Consider the following 19,241-nt stretch of genomic DNA (forward strand, 5'->3'; position numbering starts at 1 on the left):
TATATCCTCAACCAAGGGCGGATTTCACTCCAGCTCTTCCCCTTTAGGACTCCCGCACGACATTGCATGTGACTGGCCGAGAATTAAGTCACGGGGTTTCACTTCTGCTTTTAATGAAAACCCATTTGCTTTGTTCATTTGAGCTGGGGCCTGAGGATTAAAGATCAAGTTCTTGACCTCTGAATAAACGTCAGCATAATCTCCCTGCAAACGAGGAATGGTGTTCCCCATCTGCGGGGTGGAGCCGCATTGTCGAGCTGCTGACCGGGGAGTTTTGAGAAATGATAAAGGAAACCATAATTCCTCATACTGTGGTGAAATACATTTACTTCTTGGTCCACGTCTTCTGCCCTTTCTTTGCGCACCTGACCATCAAGGCTGAGCAGGTGAGGAAAGTGTAGGGGGGAAAAAAACTACAGATGCTGGTTTAAATCGAAGGTAGACACGAAATGCTGGAGTAACTCAGCGGGACAGGCAGCATCTCTGGAGAGAAGGAATGGGTGACGTTTCGGGTCGAGACCCTTCTTCAGACCCAGGTGAGGGAAGTGCTGAGCAGACTCTGCCCAGGCAAAGCCACGGGGCCCGATGGTGCCAACCAGTTGTGCGAAGTACTCCAGCATATCTTCATCATGACCCTGAGCCTGGAGAGGGTTCCTGTGATGTGGAAGACATCCTGCCTGGTTCCTGTAACAAAGAGGACATGCTCCAGCACCCCCACCCCAATGACTACAGACGAGTGGTGCTGACTTCACACATCATGAAGTCCCTGGAGAGGCTGGTGCTCACTCACCTGCCACCCCTCAACCCTAAATAGACCCCATGCAGTTCGCTTACCAAACAAAAATGGGGGTTGAGGATGCAATCATCCACCTGCTGCATCGTTCCTATGCTCACCTGGATAAGCCAGAAAGCACTGTGAGAGTCATGTGTTTTGGCTTCTCCAGTGCTTTTAACACCATCCGGCCTGCACGGCTAGGGAGCAAACTGACGAAGATGTGGATGGAAGCTCCATTGGTGTCCTAGATCATCAACTACATAGGTCAGGCCTCAGAAGTGTGTCTTGGACATGGCAGTAACACAGCAGCCTCTCAGGTGACAGTCCTTGCTCCCTTCCTGTTCACCATATACACCTTGGACTTCAGATATAACTCTGACTCCTGCCACTTGCACAAGTTTTTGGATGACTCTGCCATTGTGGGCTACATCAGTGAGGGGGGTGGAGGAGTGGGGAGGGGTGAGCTGAATATTGAAGTGTAGTCAATGGCTTTGTTGAGTGGTGTGGGCTGAATCACCTGCAGCTCAACAAAACTAAGGAGTTAGGTGTGGACTTTAGGAGAGGAACACCCCGGTCCCCTGTCTCCATCAGTGGTGTGGATGTGCATTTTACCAAGGAGTACAAATATCTTGGAGTGTACCTGGACATTGGATTGGTCCAGGAACTTTGGATTGGTCCAGGAACGCTGAGGCCCTGTACATGAAGGGACAGAGACTGCTGTACTTTTTAAGAAGGCTCCACTCCTTCAACGTCCGCAGTAAGATGCTGCAGATGTTCTACCAATCGGTGGTAGCCAGTGCCATCTTCTTTGCTGTCGTGTTCTGGGGCAGCAGAGCGAAGGCCATAGACACCAACAGGATTAACAAACTCATCAGGAAGGCTGGCTCTTTACTGGGGGGCAGAGTTGGATTCATGGGAGATGGTCTTGGAGGAGAGGATGCTCCTCAAACTATGGAGCATCTTGGACAATACAGGTCACCCCCTCCATGACATACTAGTCAACCTGAGGAGTACCTTCAGCAACAGACTGGGTCCCACCAAGATACAGTCCAGAACGCCACAAGAGATCCTTCTTCCCTGTGACTATCAAACTGTACAACTTCTCCCCCTTCTTTCGTGGGGTAGACTAACTCCCCTCCACAGCAACCCTCCCTCCCCAATCCTTGCACATACCTAAGCCTTTCCACTCGTCACTTTAATTTCATGTTTCATGTGTCTTGTGTTTTCTGACTGTTGGCAGATCAATTTCCCTCCTGGGGAAAAAAAAGTTCTAATGTATTGTATCGTGATTACAGTAATTCTAATAAGGCATCTCCCGCTTCTCTAGCCAAACCCTACATTTGCCCAGGGTCAACCTACTGAAGCATGACTTCTACCGACTATCCAGTCATGCAGTGACTCTAACTGAGAGGTATTACTGTCCAGGTAAAAGCGCTCTGCCCTAAAATATTGCTGCTTCCCTGTTGATCCGTGACTGTTCCATTCTTCCCTCTCACGTTGAGCAGAACAAAATGCTTAGCTATACTTCCCCCCCCCCCCGAATGGTATCCGTGTTAGTTTGTGATGGTACAATATAATATTTTCAGAATTACATTCCAGGTGGTCAAACACAACTTCCGCAATTACTACAATAAAGTTTCAAGAGTAAATATAGTTTCAACGGCTGTCATATTCACAATAGGATTAGTTGCACCGGTTCTCCCTTCACACACAGTTCAATGTGGCTGCCCTTTGAATTAAAAATAAATTGCTCTTTCTGAAAGCTTTTTTTCCAACAACTCTTTTTGATCGATTGCAGCTGCTTTCCCCATAACATTATGGACACCACAGCTCGACTCTTAACAGGAAGGTCAGAACTTGAGTATCTCAGGCCCTCTCAGTTTTTCCTCATGGACAGTCCGTTCAGAACTCTGCTTCTCTCAGGTATATCGCACACTTTGCTTCTGGAACTGTGCAACACATTGTGTGACTGTCTCCAGTCAAACCATCCAGCCCTGTCAGTGTCCTACTCACCCACCTGGCCATACGCACTCACCTGCTGGTGCTGTGTGTGGCCATACTTATGGAGGATGGGTAACATCAACAGGATGTTAGCTGGACTTTAGGACTTAAGTTGTAGGGAGAGATTGGATAGGCTGGGTTTGCCTTCCCTGCTGAAGGAGGCTGAAGGCTAACTTGATAGGTAATTTTACAATTAGGAGGGGCAGATAGTGAGAATATTTTCCCATGGTAAGGTATCAAAAACAAGAGAGCATAGGTTTAGAGTGAGCAGAAGGAGTTTTAAAGGGTGTCTACGGGTTTTTGTTTTAAGACGATAGTCGATATCTGGAAGACAACCAGAAGAGGTGGGGTGGAATCTGCGAAGTGAGTTTAGAGAGTTAGGAAGAAGACTGAGAAGTAAGACGTCGAATTTCAGTCAGAAAAGGTCGGGAACAGAGCAAGGAAGACCGTTGGCTGAGAGCAAAGTAAGTGTTAATTGCTGTGTGTAAAGGCAGTTTAAAAAGAGCGCCAAGAGTCCGTTTGTAGTCAGTCAGAAAAGTGCATAACTCCAAGCTTGTCAGGAAGGCAGTATAGAAGTGAGTACCTGGATTGGTTGATCAATTAAAGTAGAGGTTTGGTAAATTGGCCAATTAAGTAATTTAGTGACTGATATAAGCAAGACTTGCACAAGGGGTGCAGCCCTGTTAAGGGAAGTGCCCTGTGAGAAAAGTGCGAGTCTTTGGCGAGGAGGCTGAGGTGAGGAGGTTACGCTTGTTTTTGCGCCCGAATTGTTTTTGACTTCACTGAAGTAATGGCGGACAAGTTGTTGCAGTGTGTTTCCTGCAGGATGTGGGAAGGTAGGGACACCGCTGGAGCTTCTGGGAGCTACACCTGCAAGAACTGTGTCCAGGTGCGGCTCCTGAATGGATGTGTGGCGCAGTTGGAAAGGCAACTGGAAGACCTCGGGGCCATCCGGGAATGCGAGTTTCCTGGACAGGACCTACTGTGAGGCTGTCACGCCAAGGGTCCAGGTCGAGCGAAGGTGGGATACCGTTTCAGGGGGGAGCGAACGTGGACTACAGGAGACCCCGGTGGCTGTGCCTATTGCAAACAGGTACACCCTCTTCGGAGCTGTTGGGGCAGAAGACGCTTCCAGTCCGAGCGGCGGACGTGTTGGCAGATCTAACCCAGGCAAGGAAACTCAACCGGGGAGATCGAAGTCTGGAAGAGCCATAGTAGTGGGTGACTCCATTGTCCGAGGTACGGACAGTAGATTCTGTGGCGACAGGCGGGACTCGAGGATGGTCTGTTGCCTCCCTGGTGCCAGAGTTCAAGACATCACGGGGCGGCTTCAGAACATCCTAGCGAGGGAAGGCGATCAACCGGAAGTAGTTGTACATGTGGGCATGAATAACGTCGGGAGGAAGAGGAAGGAGATACTGTGAAGTGAGTTTAGAGAGTTAGGAAGAAGACTGAGAAGTAGGACGTCGAAGGTGGTTGTCTCTGGACTGCTACCTGTACCTCGTGCTAGTGAGGGCAGGAAACAACTGGGATCTCTTCTGGGGTAGGGGTGACCTGTACAAAAGGGACGGGTTACACCTTAACAGCAGGGGGACCAACATTCTGGCAGGTAGGTTTGCTAGTGCTACAAGTGTGGCTTTAAACTAAGTAGTGGGGGGGGAGGGGTTGACAAACTGGGAATATGGAGATGGAGTTAAAGAGGAAGCAAATACAGGAGAAATTGCAAAGGACTCTCGAATGAATGGGGAGGGAAGTTCTAGAAGGGATAAGAGAGTACAGTCAGGGCCAATTGTGACCGGTGTGAGAGGGGAGGTGAATACGGAAATTAAAGTGTTGTATTTAAATGCGCGAACTATAAGAAATAAAGTGGATGAGCTTGAGGCTCAGTTAGACATTGGCAAGTATGATGTTGTGGGAATCACTGAGACATGGCTACAAGAGAACCAGGGCTGGGAACTGAATATTCAGGGGTACACAACATATAGAAAAGACAGACAGGTGGGCAGAGGGGTTGGGGTCACTCTGCTGGTGAGGAATGATATTCACTCCCTTGCAAGGGGTGACATAAAATCAGGAGATGTAGAATCAGTATGGGTAGAAATGAGGAATTGTAAGGGTAAAAAGACCCAAATGGGAGTTATCTACAGGCCCCCAAACAGTAGCCTCGACATAGGGTGCAAGTTGAATCAAGAGCTAAAATTGGCATGTCACAAATGTAATGCTACGGTGGTTATGGGAGATTTCAACATGCAGGTAGACTGGGAAAATCAGGTTGGTAATGGACCCCAGGAATGAGAGTTTGTGGAGTGTCTCCATGATGGATTCTTAGAACAGCTTGTACTGGAGCCTACCAGGGAGAAGGCAATTCTGGATTTAGTGTTGTGTAATGAACCTGATCTGATAAGGGGACTCGAGGTAAAAGAGCCATTAGGATGCAGTGATCACAATATGATAAGTTTTACTCTACAAATTGAGAGGGAGAAGGGAAAATCGGAAGTGTCAGTATTACAGTTTAGCAAAGGGGTTTACAGAGGCATGAGGCAAGAGCTGGCCAGAATTGACTGGAAGGGGGCCCTCGCAGGGAAGACGGTGGAATAGCAATGGCAGGTATTCCTGGAAATAATGCAGAAGTTGCAGGATCAATTTATCCCAAAGAGGAGGAAAGATTCCAAGGGGAGTAAGAGACACCCGTGGCTGACAAGGGAAGTCAAGGACAGCATAAAAATAAAAGAGCAAAAGTACAACAAAGCAAAGAAGAGTGGGAAGCCAGAGGATTGGGACTCTTTTAAAGAGCAACAGAAGATCACTAAGAAGGCAATACGGGGAGAAAAGATGAAGTACGAGGGTAAACTAGCCAATAATATAAAGGAGGATAGTAAAAGCTTTTTTAGGTATGTAAAGAGGAAAAAAATAGTCAAGGCAAATGTGGGTCCCTTGAAGACAGAAGCGGGGTAATTTATTATGGGAAACAAGGAAATGGCAGACGAGTTGAACCGGTACTTTGGATCTGTCTTCACTAAGGAAGATACAAGCAATCTCCCAGATGTTCTAGTGGGCAGAGATCCTAGGGTGATGGAGGAACTGAAGGAAATCCACATTAGGCAGGAAATGGTGTTGGGTAGACTGATGGGACTGAAAGCTGACAAATCCCCAGGGCCTGATGGTCTGCATCCCAGAGTACTTAAGGAGGTGGCGCTAGAAATTGTGGACGCATTGGTGATCATTTTCCAATGTTCTATAGATTCAGGATCAGTTCCTGTGGATTGGAGGGTAGCTAATGTTGTCCCACTTTTTAAGAAAGGAGGGAGAGAGAAAACGGGAAATTATAGACCAGTTAGTCTGACATCAGTGGTGGGGAAGATGCTGGAGTCAATTATAAAAGACGAAATTGCGGAGCATTTGGATAGTAGTAACAGGATTGTTCCGAGTCAGCATGGATTTACGAAGGGGAAATCATGCTTGACTAATCTTCTGGAATTCTTTGAGGATGTAACCAGGAAAATTGACAGGGGAGAGCTGGTGGATGTGGTGTACCTTGACTTTCAGAAAGCCTTTGACAAGGTTCCACATAGGAGATTAGTGGGCAAAATTAGAGCACATGGTATTGGAGATAGGGTACTGACATGGATAGAAAATTGGTTGACAGACAGAAAGCAAAGAGTGGGGATAAATAGGTCCCTTTCAGAATGGCAGGCTGTAACTAGTGGGGTACCGCAAGACTCGGTGCTGGGACGGCAGCTATTTACAATATACATTAATGACTTGGATGAAGGGATTAAAAGTACCATTAGCAAATTTGCAGATGATACAAAGCTGGGTGGTAGTGTGAACTGTGAGGAAGATGCTATGAGGTTGCAGGGTGACTTGAACAGGTTGTGTGAGTGGGCGGATGCATGGCAGGTGCAGTTTAATGTGGATAAGTGTGAGGTTATCCACTTTGGTGGTAAGAATAGGAAGGCAGAGTATTATCTGAATGGTGTCAAGTTAGGAACAGGGCACGTACAACGAGATCTGGGTGTCCTAGTGCATCAGTCACTGAAAGGAAGCATGCGGGTACAGCAGGCATTGAAGAAAGCCAATGGAATGTTGGCCTTCATAATAAGAGGTGTTGAGTATAGGAGCAAAGAGGTCCTTCTGCAGTTGTACAGGGCCCTAGTGAGACCGCACCTGGAGTACTGTGTGCAGTTTTAGTCTCCAAATTTGAGGAAGGATATTCTTGCTATTGAGGGCGTGCAGCGTAGGTTTACTAGGTTAATTCCCGGAATGGCGGGACTATCATATGTTGAAAGACTGGAGCGACTAGGCTTGTATACACTGGAATTTAGAAGGATGAGAGGAGATCTTATCGAAATGTATAAGATTATTAAGGGGTTGGACACGTTAGAGGCAGGAAACATGTTCCCAATGTTGGGGGAGTCCAGAACAAGGGGCCACAGTTTAAGAATAAGGGGTAGGCCATTTAGAACTGAGATGAGGAAAAACTTTTTCAGTCAGAGAGTTGTGAATCTGTGGAATTCTCTGCCTCAGAAGGCAGTGAAGGCCAATTCTCTGAATGCATTCAAGAGAGAGCTGGATAGAGCTCTTAAGGATAGTGGAGTCAGGGGGTATGGGGAGAAGGCAGGAACGGGGTACTGATTGAGAATGATCAGTCATGATCACATTGAATGGCGGTGCTGGCTCGAAGGGCCGAATGGCCTCCTCCTGCACCTATTGTCTATTCTTCCCTCTCACGTTGAGCAGAACAAAATGCTTAGCTATACTTCCCTCTCCCCCCCCCCCCCCCCCCCCCCGAATGGTGTCCGTGTTAGTTTGTGATGGTACAATATAATATTTTCTGAATTACATTCCAGATGGTCAAACGCAACTTCCGCAATTACTACAATAAAGTTTCAAGAGGAAATATAGTTTCAACGGCTGTCATATTCACAATAGGATTAGTTGCACCGGTTCTCCTTCACACAATGTGGCTGCCCTTTGAATTAAAAATAAATTGCTCTTTCTGAACATTTTATTTCCAACAACTCTTTTTGATCGATTGCAGCTGCTTTCCCCATAACATTATGGACACCACAGCTCGACTCTTAACAGAAGGTCAGAACTTGAGTATCTCAGGCCCTCTCAGTTTTTCCTCATGGACAGTCCGTTCAGAACTCTGCTTCTCTCAGGTATATCGCACACTTTGCTTCTGGAACTGTGCAACACATTGTGTGACTGTCTCCAGTCAAACCATCCAGCCCTGTCAGTGTCCTACTCACCCACCTGGCCATATGCACCCACCTGCTGGTGCTGTGTGTGGCCATACTTATGGAGGATGGGTAACATCAACAGGATGTTAGCTGGACTTTAGGACTTAAGTTGTAGGGAGAGATTGGATAGGCTGGGTTTGCCTTCCCTGCTGAAGGAGGCTGAAGGCTAACTTGATAGGTAATTTTACAATTAGAAGGGGCAGATAGTGAGAATATTTTCCCATGGTAAGGTATCAAAAACAAGAGAGCATAGGTTTAGTGAGCAGAAGGAGTTTTAAAGGGTGTCTACGGGTTTTTGTTTTAAGACGATAGTCGATATCTGGAAGACAACCAGAAGGGGTGGGGTGGAATCCGATAATTATTATGCTTAAGAGACATTTGGACAGGCGCTGAAATAGGCAATGATATAGTCCCAAAGTGGATAAATAGGACACATGTAGATGGACAGAGATCGGCAGGGTAGTTGTGGGTCAAAGGGCACATTTCTGTGCTACATAACTCTACGGCTCAGAGTAATCCTCAAGTACCTCCTCAAGTTATCCTCAGGTTAAATATCCACCATTCCAAGTAATACATTCCTTTGCAAAATACACACTTTTATTTGGTTGGAATTGTTAGTGTATTATTTTTTAAATTGCTTCATTTTTCTCTATTTAACATCTCCCAAAATTGTATTTAATCACTTGTCTGTTCATGACAAATATACAAATATTTGGCACAGATTTAATTATCTTTCCAGAACGTTTCTTTATATTTATTTCCATTTGTTTGTGAGAACAAATTGATACTCTAAGAGACCCTGTGAAATTATGAAAATTAGTGAAAACTTTTATTCTTTTTAAATTTCTTCCTGCTAGAATTTATAAATAGTAATATAAATAGTATGTGTTTTCAATGGCGATCTCCAGGACTTTTTCAAAAACATAAAGATTTCTAAGTTAATCTGAATAACCTTTTGAATTTGTGGTAATATTGAAGATGAACGTGGTTAGTAAACAAAGGAACGAGTACTTTTAACCTCAACCTCCTTTCCTGATGACACATCAATTTTTGCATTTCTTTCAGGGAAGTTGATTGCCTGCCCACACAGGTCCTCATCATCTTTGTGATTCCTAATGGAAGAACCTGTTTGCCTGGCTTGCAGCATATAGAATTGCCCTAGAAGGCATGTTCACACAAGATACTGCAGATGGTGGAAATCTGAAATAAATCCTGGAAAAGCTGGAAGTACTCTTCAAGCTAGGAGAATGAAACAAATGTTCAGGATATTATGGGTTATTTTTTCATTGAAATCATCAGGGTTTCTCATTCACTCAGGAAGTAAATACAACAGTAATAGACAGTACCTGATGCTTATCTATCTGCACTTACTTTATAGCTGTAACACTACAATCTGTAGTGTTTCCCTTCTCTTTTTGCACTACCTGTTATACTCATGTCGGGTGTGATTTGTGTGGAAGGCACGTAAAACAAAGTTTTTCACTGCCGCTTAGTATTCGTAATGGTAATAAACCAAACCACACCGTACAGTCTATCCTTAAGCAAGTACTTTCCCTAACAATTAACAAAGACCATACTCCTTAACCTTTGAATAGAAAATAGTGGTCAACACTATTAACAGGTGAACATATTTACAGTCAAATCTTTCCTGAAACATACTGAAACATACTGAAACATATCTAAAGCTGTGGTCTGATAAGTTATACAGTACATCCTTCCTACTCTTCTAGTCTAAGCCTCAGCCTTTATAAAGGAAAGCATCCAAAATGCATTTTTGGCTCATTAGCTTATTCTGCTTGTTTTTCCCCATACCACTCAATATTTATTCATCTGCTTCAGCCCTGCTGGTCTTTGACTTTCATCAGCCTTCTGTACCCAAAGTTTACTTGCAATGGGACTTGTCCACTCTTGACAGAGTGGGGTTGTGCAGCCATAGAGCATAGGCAGAGGAGGCTGCAAACATAGAATTCATACCGATGCTCATCGACTTTTCAGAGGAGCAACATCTACACAGGCCGTGTCATCGAGACAGCTGCACCGACATCTACGACTTCCTGAAATGCAGACTCGCACGTCGCTGGAAAACTTTGCCTGGGCAGGTCAAGGACACAGTCACTCTCAGTTACCTAGCCTCAGGATCATTCCAGCCTGCTGCTGCTTTTCTTTGCAAAGGTCACACTCATTAAGCTGGAAAGAGTACAGAGACCATTTACTACGATGTTAGCAAGATTCAAGGGCTTGAGCTATAGGGAAAGATTGGGAACGCTTTGCCTTTATTCCTTGGTAAGCAGGAGCCTAAGGGTATATCTTAGAGAGGTGTTTAATATTACGAGTGGAATTGATAGGGTAGATGCACAGAATATTTTACCGGAGGGAGGGGGGAAGGAATTGACAACATTGACAACCAGAGATCATAGGATTAAGGTGAGAGGGCAAAGGTTAATAGAAACCTGAGGGGCAACATTTTCACTCAGATGGTATTGAGTGTAGGGAATGAGCTACTAGAAGAGGTAGTTGGCAGGTAAAATAACATTTAAAAGACAGGGACATGGATAGCAAAGGGTTAGAGGGATATGGACCAGATGCAGGCAAGATGGGGCAACTTGGTCAGTATGCTTGAGTTGGGTCAAAGAGCCTGTTTCTATGCTGTATATGACTCTATTAGGGAGGTCACCCTAACTCCATACTCAAAAGGAGACACAATAGACAACATATTATTCACGATTCCAGCATGTGCAAAATGCTGGAGGATCTTGGTCGGTCAGGCAGCAACTGTAGAGGAAAACAGTCAACATTTCAGGCTAGGATCCTTGAGCCTGAAGGGTCCCACACAAAACATTGTCCTTCCATTTCTCTCCACCTATGCTGCCTGACTCCGAGTTCCTCCAGCACTTTTCTTTATGCTCCATACTCAAAGGCTTGTTTTTCAGAATAGGCAGGCTGCAGTGCTAACATTGTAGGTATTCTTAGACTGGACTCCAGTGCAGTCATCCCTGGGAACCTCATCTGGCTGTAGTCCGGGAAGATCTCTGTGGCCCTCTTGTGCACTGAACCCATTAATGGGCCTGGGTACCCTTATACAAAAATAACTGGTATGGCAAGGAAAATATTATATTGCTCTATTGTAAGAGGATGAGTACAAAAGTTGCCTCGTTGCAATTACATTGGACTTCAGAGCACAAGAGGGCCACTGAGATCTTCCTGGACTACAGCCAGGTGAGGTTCCCAGGGAAGGACTCTGCACTGGAGTCCAGTCTATGAATACCTACAATGTTAGCACTGCACAGCTATATTGTACATCACCATTGTCTCTTTACCCAGGAACGATAAAACCACAATAATTAATGATCTGACTTCTGGAAAGTCCTGATTGTTCAGCAATTGGCTCACCAGGTACCAATTCCCACCCTCCCTAGCATTCACCAGGGTCCACGGCTCCTGGTCTCCTTTTGTATTCACATGGTTTTGATTTCGGTGCTTCATGAAACTGACAAGGTTCATTGGAAAATGTATTGTTTTGCAGTGTATTAACAAAGAAGTGAACTAAACGTATTGGAGTGTTAATCATCTGGAAAACATGTCTGGCACCAGCGAAGTCCTGAGCTTGCAGGATTAACGGAAGTTGACTGCTTTCAAAGGAGGAAGTGCAAGACTGATTCCTGGGTGGAAGGATTGATCGTAGAGGAGATATTAAGCAGGCTAGATCTGCATTCCAGCTTAGAGGAATGAGATGATCTTGTTGAAACATACAAAATTCTTACATGGCCAGACAGGGTAATTGCTGGGATAATGTTTTCCCCGGCTATAATGACTAGAGGCAAGGCTCAATCTCCAACTAGAGTGTCAATCATTCAGGACGCGGAAAGGTTTCATCATAAGATGTGTATTGAACCTTTGGACTTCTCTACCCAAGACAGATGCAAGGGTTCAGTTGCAAAATATATTCAAGTCAGAGTTGTGGAAACAGGCCAGTCCACCCACAACATCAAACCTACCAGTGGGCATTCACGAATGTTAGTCCCATCTTCCAGTACTTCATCCATAGTATTCTATGCCTGTCTGAATCAAATGCTCATCTGGACATTACCTTAAAGCTGTCAGCGACTCAGTTTCCACCATTCCGTCCAGCGGTGTATACTAGGTGTTCACCACTCTGGGTGAAAAAGGTTCTCCTCAGATTACCTTGAAATGTCTAACCTTTAGCCCAAATCTGTGTCCTCTAGTTTTATCTGCCTCTGATACAGGGAATAGTTTGTTGCACTCTACACTCTCTATACCGCTCATAATTTTATACATATAAATTAAGTTGCCTCTTAATTCCTCCACTCCAGATACTAACATATCACCCAGATATTGACACACCACCTGAGCAACATTCCAGTTTTTCTCCTCTGCACCCTTTTCAGCACTATCAGATCCTTCCTATTGTGTGGTGACTAAAACTGCAGATATCTCTGTTCTTGTGTCCAATGCTCTGATGATTGATAATCAGTATGTCGTGTCCCTTCTTGGTCACATTATCTACCTGCACTGTTGCTTCCAAGGATCTTGTCCAAGAGGTTAATATCTGATAATGTATCAAAATAATCAAGGGAAATATGGCTCACACAGAAAAGTGATGTTGAGGCCAAAGATCAGTCATGAATTTAGTGCATGTTAGAGCTGGTGCTAGGGATTGAATTAATTGCTATTAAGCAGCACAAAATCTGAACAATTTTATCTTAACCTCAACTTTTTTTCATTTTAGTTACAGTGGAAATTAATGTACCGTTCTCCAGAAAGAGATCAGAGGGATTGTGATGGCTAACTGTGGAGGAAATTTTACATTTGAGGCATTAGGTAACCAGATATGGATATAAGTTGGTGTGAACAAGGAATGAGGTAGCAGGACTTCGAAAACAGTTGGTAATAATTTTAGATAAATTACAATATGGACAATGGAGAATATTGAAAGTTTCTGTGGTGTGCAAACCATTCTAATTCTGACACATTTCCTCTTTGTTGTACTTTATAAATCTCATGCAGAAGAAAACATGGTTATGTGGCAATCAGACTGGCCACAGAACCATGCATTCATAGACATTGAATGTCAACTACAATTTGCACAGAAAAGCCCTGGATATCAAGCAAGTCTTTGCAGAACTGAATCATTTTATTGAATGCAATAACTGGTTTTGATAAAACATATTTAAAATAAATACTCCAACTCTAGCCTATGAGGCTTAATCATCATATTGCAGAAATACTTTACAGCATATATTTCAAGCAATTTGTGCCAAATATCTGTAACTATGTTGAGTCGAAAAATACAGCAACAACATATTTGAATACCAACTTCTTTTGCATTGTCTATTTTTCCTTTCTCATCATTGAGATTAATGAATGAATTCATTAATTGCTTTTGAAAGATTGTCCAGGAGTTAGGAAAGTTCATTAATAATTTGATGCTTCGCAGAGGAACAATTATGTAAAGACTCAAGGATTGACCATTCAAGGGCTTCATAAAATGCATCCAAAGAATAACTGTCTTTCAATCGTGCATATGTTCTCATTAATTGGTGATGTTTCAAATAGTAAGTACAAGTACTGAGTTAGAAGGAAGATTATGGAAGCCACCGGTCAATTCAGACTTGTTTGTGCATTTGTCCTTCAGGATCAACCAGCTAGACACACATCAGAGCTCAAATTTGAGGTGAACAGCAATTTCTAAAAAAGTAATAATTTAAAAACCTACCACTGCCTGCACAGCAACACAAAACAAAAAAAAACCATGAACACCAGTACACAAATCAACATTACATGTGCACAATATTAATACTTGGCTAAGATAGTCCCTTCACAAAGACACAAGGGATTTAAACACAATTAGTGAACAGCACAGGAATTTTATTTAATAAACATGTCAAACGGGCAGCTGGAAATGGACGTCCACTTGTGCCTCCTTTGCCAATGACATGATTTCTGAAAGTCTAACAACCTGCAAGAGAAAAATCTGAAAGAGTTTACCTTGTAAACAATTCTAGACCAGTCAAACGCCAAAGGAAATATGATCACATAAATTTAAAACATAAAAATTAAATATCAGTTCTCAACAATGACCCTACGGTAAGCCACACGTTGGTTAATTCTATTTAGAGAGCTTTTTTTTGCTTTCCTATATTTACTTACAATGTAGAACACCATTCAGCCCATCCATCTATTCTACCTCTCAAAGCAGCACCTCAATTAATCTCCGCGTTTCCCTGTAACCTATTCTCTCTCTCTCTCGAGACCATAAATAATCAATTCACCTACCAACCAGCACATCTCCAGCACGTGGGAAGACATTGGAGTACCAGCGAAACTAGAGCGCATAGATATAAGCTGAGATGGACAAAATTTAGAGGAGACATGTGGTGCAACTCTATTTACACAGAGAGCGGGTGGGTGTCTGGAATGTGCTGTCAGAGGTGATGGTGGAGGCAGATACAACAGTGCCATTTAAGAGACTTTTAGATAGGCACATGAATATGCAGGAAATGGAGGGATATGGATTATGTGCAGGCAAATGAGTTTGGGTTACCTTAGCCTTGTGTTCGGCACAGATGTAGTGGGCCAAAGGGTCAGTCCCTATGCAAAACCGCTCTGTGTCCACATGCAGCACAATATGTTTTACTGAAAGTGTTCTTGATGTTTCATTATAACTGATATTACAGTTATACTTGTGTTCCTAAACAATGAATATCCTGATTATATTAGTAGAAGATTGTACAAACTAGAAAAACTACAGAATAAGTAGGCAATGGAATACAGGTTACGCTGATCCCAAGTCAGTGAAAAGAATTGGTTATAGAACACATTTAATCCACTAATTGCTGAGATACTAGGAACGATTTATTACCCTATGGAAATTTCTTGCTTACCATTTTAGCAGCTTCATCCAAGTCGTCGCAACCTAGGATTTTGAGACTGCTGGCAGTAAGCAGTGCTTTGGCATCATCTACTCGCGTGCCTGTGGTGGAAGATAATGAACACTGAGCATTGACCATAAACTTTCTCCCAAAAATAATGATTTACATTAATGTTGAGCTTTAACAATTCCAGGAAGCCCCAAAGTACTTTTCAGTCAGCTAAGTATGTTAGAAATGTTTGTAATTGTTAGTTTACAGGACATAAGTGTATTTGGGAAACCCACCAGTAACTGCCTCTGAAAGGGAGAGGCTTATTGGGTCACTTTAGGAGGCGGTTGAGTCAATCACATCATGCAAGTCCAGAGACCCACAGCTCAGTAAGGTCAAAGGAACATCTGTTGTCCTGTCTAGTTTACACTTCACACTGCAATCTGACAGTACCCTGATTGCTATCACTAATGCTTGCTATTTACCCTGTATTTAATTAATCACACTCTAAAGTATCCACCTGCTATGTGGCATTCAAATCCATGTCCTCGGGTCTATTATAGTGGCCAATGTGCACCAGTCCAGTAATATTAACACTGTACACGGTCCCACTCTAATGCAGGAAACACCATATTCAACGAGTGAACATCACAAGTCCAGGTGTTTGACAGTGATAGACCTTGAGATTGCAAAGATGCAGAGGAAGTCCTGACATTTGGAATTTGAATTTAACGGAATGTGAGGCATTACATTTTGGAGGTGCTATGAGGTAAGGAAATGTATGGAAGGGAAATAAGGGGGGAAAACCAAGGATAACAGATACAGGGATTCCTGGATGCCAAGGGATAGAGTGTTGAATAAAGAAAGCATATAGTAGGTATAGAGAAAAAAAAGAGGAAAGGCCATTAAAAACATTGGAATAGGGTGATTCCTAAAAAGGAAATAGGGAAGACAAAAGAGGGGTCGCAAAATATCACTGGTGGACAAGATTAAGGTAAATCCAAAGGAGTTCCAAAGTACATTAAGGACAAAAGGATTAGCAGGGAAAGAGTGGAGACCATGAGGTAACCTACACGTGGAACTAAAAGTTATAGATGAGATCCTAAATAATTACTTTTTATTAGTATTGGGAAAAGGCCGCTGCAAGCCTAAAATTACCATAGAGAAATTATTGAAAGACGGGATTAATAGTCACATCAAAAGGCAAGAACTGATCAGAGATAGTCAGCATAGCTTTATCAATGGCAGATTTCCCCTAACCAATCCGAATGAATTTTTTGAGGAGGTAAGTGTATTCTTGAGGACATGTTGTTTATGAGGACTTCAGTAAGGCCTGTAACAGGATTCACATAGGAAACTGGTCCAAAAGGTGAGGGATATTGGCCAAAATAGACTTGGCAATAAGAAACGAAGATGATGGTACAGGAAAATAAATGAGACCAGCTGGAAGAAGTCAGTGGGTCAGGCAGCATCTGTGGAGGGAAATGAACAGCTGACATTTCAGGTCGAGACCCTTCATCGTAAAATATAGAGGGAAAGTAGCACAGTCTGAAGATGTGGTGGGAAGGGGAGCAGAGACAGGAAGGGCTGTTTAAATTCCTTTTTGGAGTTGAGGGGTGTCGGGACAGATGTTACACATCCTATGGTTGAAGGGTAAAGTACTTGGGCAGGAGGGGTAAATGGGTGTGGAGGAACGAGCGATCTGGGGAAATCAGAGTGATCTGTATAGGAAGCTGAAAGGGGTGGTGAGAAAAAGACGTGACTGGTGGTGGGATCCCGATGGCAAAGATTTTATTTAGAGATTAGATAACCACGACTAGTGATGTTCCACAGGGATTGATGTAGGGTATTTTTAATATATGTGAATGATTTGGATGTGGATGTCGGCATCAAGATCAGCAAATTTGCAAATGACATCAAGACCGGCAGAGCAGTTGACAGTGTGGAGGACAGTTTTAGTCTGCAAGGTGATATTGAAATGAGAGAATTTCAATCTGAATAAATGTGAGGTGATGCATTTGGGAGAACTAATAAAGTCATAGGACATACACAATTAACAGTGAGGTCTTAGGGAGAATTGTGTTATTGGTATTGGTTTATTATTATTGCCATGTATACAATAACAATAAAATATCTTTAGTCTCGGAGGAAGTAGAGGTGTTGGTGTGCTATTTTGGCTCTAGATTCAATGTGCTTGGTGCAAGACAGATTGTTGGTAATATTTATGTCCTGGAATTTGAGGTTTTCAACCATTTCCACTTCTGCACCATTGAGGCATGTACTTCACCACGCTTCCTGGTTAATAACAAACTCCTTGGTCTTGTTGACATTGAGGGAGAGGTTGTCACCTTGACACTATGTTACTTAGCTCACCTTTTCCTTCCTGTACTCCATTTTATCATTATTTGAGATCTGGCCCACTAGTGGTATCACCTGCAAACTTGCAGATCAAGTTCGGGCAGAATTTGGCCGCACAGTCGTGAGCATATAGCGAGTACAGTAAGGGGCTGAGAACTCGTCCCTGAGATGAATAGTGACAAAAATTATTGTTGAGGATGTATAATCGTCTTTCTTCACTGTTGTAGTCTATAGGCCAGAAAGTCGAGGATCCTGTGACCGTGAGGTGCTGAGTCCTAAGTCCAGGACTTTGCAGATCAATTTGGATGGGATTATGGTGTTGAAGACAGAGCTATAGTCAATAAATACTAATTTGACGTAGGTGTCCTTGTTATCTTCATGTCCCTGAGATGAGTGTAGAGCCAGGAAGATGGCCCTACACTCCTACATCCATGCAAAACTAATTTCTGAACAGCGCAGATGGTGTCTGTTGTACACCTGTGGCGATGGTAGGCACGCTGCCGTGGTTCAAGGCTGTCTGGATTTAATGTGCACCAGTCTCTCAAAGCACCATGAAGGACCTCCAAAACAAAGGTGTAGCCATGGGCACTTGTATGGAACCCAGCTATGCCTGCCTCTTTGTAGGGTACGTCAAACAATCCCTGCTCCAGGTGTACATTGGCCCCATCTCTGAACTCTGTCTCCCCTAAAATCTCCTCATGAAGGAACTTAGTGTGCAAGTCTAAGATTCTTGAAGATGACAACACAGGTAAATAACAAGGTTGAGACTGCCCATGGAATACTGGTCTTCATTAGTTGGAGCACTGAATACAAGGGTGGGGAGGTTATGCTCCAAATTTTTAAAACCTGGTCAAACCTTAGTTGGAATACTGTATGCAGATTTAATCACCATTCTATAGGAAAGATGCAATAGGACTGGAGAGTGTGCAGAGGCGATTCACCAATATGTTTGCTTCGGATGGAACATTTTAGAAGCATGTTGCAAGACTTAAAAAATGAAGTTATGAAGAAAGATTGGAAAGGCTGCATCTGTTTTCTTCAGAACAGATGTTGAGGGAAGACCTAGCTGAAGTGTACAAAGTCATAAGGGCTCCACTATGAGCAAACGGAAAAGTCCGATCTCCTTCCGATCTGGGGCACAGATTAAAGTATTAGAATGAATAGAGGGGAAAGAATGAAAATTGTTTCCACCAAGGGTGGTAAGGATCTGGAACACACCTTCCGAAAGGCTGGGGAAGGCAAAATTCCTCATCACATTTAAGTAGCACTTGGATGTGTAGCTGAAGATCAGTGGGGCTACACCACTGAAAGATGGGATTACACTAGGTAGCTCTTCTTTGGTCAGACTCAGACCCTGGGTCTGAAGAAGGGTCCTGACCTTAAACGTCACTTATCTACGCTCTCCAAACATGTTGCCTGACCAGCAGTTACCCAGCACTTTGTGTCTTTTCTTCTTTGTTCTTTATGCTTTTCTTCAAGAGAGTTCCATTAGGAACTTTAACAACCATCCGAAAGAGCAAACTAGACCTCCATTTAATATCACAGCTACTTAAAGCATGCAGCATTTCCTCAGAAAGGTTACGGAACAGTACAGCACGGGAACAGGCTCTTCATCCCATGATATCTGTGCCATCTGGCTAAGCCTATATTTTGTAGATGTCACAACTTTCTAACGCCTGAAGGAAAATATATAAAAATGCAGCAAAGGGGAAACCCCTGATTGTTACTCTGTTGATCCCCTCTTGTTTGTCACATACATTAATGATTTGGATAAGAATGCAGCTGACACCAAAGTTGCAGATGACACCAAAGTTGGTGGAGTGATGGACAATGAAGGAGGCTACAAGAAGATCAAGGTCAACTGGGAATGCTAGTCAAAGTAGATGTAGATGGAGGTTTACTCAAAAGTGTGAAGTGATGCATTTTGGGAAGTTATACCAGGCCAGGAAATAAATAATGAATATTAGGGGCTTGGGGAATGTT

At 43.4% G+C, this 19,241-nt stretch overlaps 1 protein-coding gene across 3 annotated transcripts in view; it reads right to left on the bottom strand.

Annotated features, from left to right (window-relative positions):
- Window positions 1-13,032: 13,032 nt before the first annotated feature.
- LOC144598845 (succinate--CoA ligase [ADP-forming] subunit beta, mitochondrial-like) overlaps window positions 13,033-19,241 on the bottom strand; it is a 66,895-nt gene continuing 60,686 nt past the window's right edge. For 2 of the 3 annotated variants that reach the window (XR_013547906.1, XM_078409346.1), the window contains 2 exons: window positions 14,925-15,013; window positions 13,033-13,999 (listed from right to left, as the gene is read on the bottom strand). Coding sequence is in view for 2 of the 3 variants with exons in the window: in XM_078409346.1 (XP_078265472.1) it covers window positions 13,925-13,999; window positions 14,925-15,013 (164 nt within the window). In the remaining variant the exon portion in view is untranslated. Of the gene's footprint in view, window positions 14,000-14,026; window positions 14,732-14,924; window positions 15,014-19,241 lie in introns of those variants that run through there. The other variant, XM_078409345.1, reaches the window with a different exon arrangement.

Source organism: Rhinoraja longicauda, chromosome 12 (assembly GCF_053455715.1).
Source record: "Rhinoraja longicauda isolate Sanriku21f chromosome 12, sRhiLon1.1, whole genome shotgun sequence".
Lineage (NCBI taxonomy): Eukaryota > Metazoa > Chordata > Chondrichthyes > Rajiformes > Arhynchobatidae > Rhinoraja > Rhinoraja longicauda.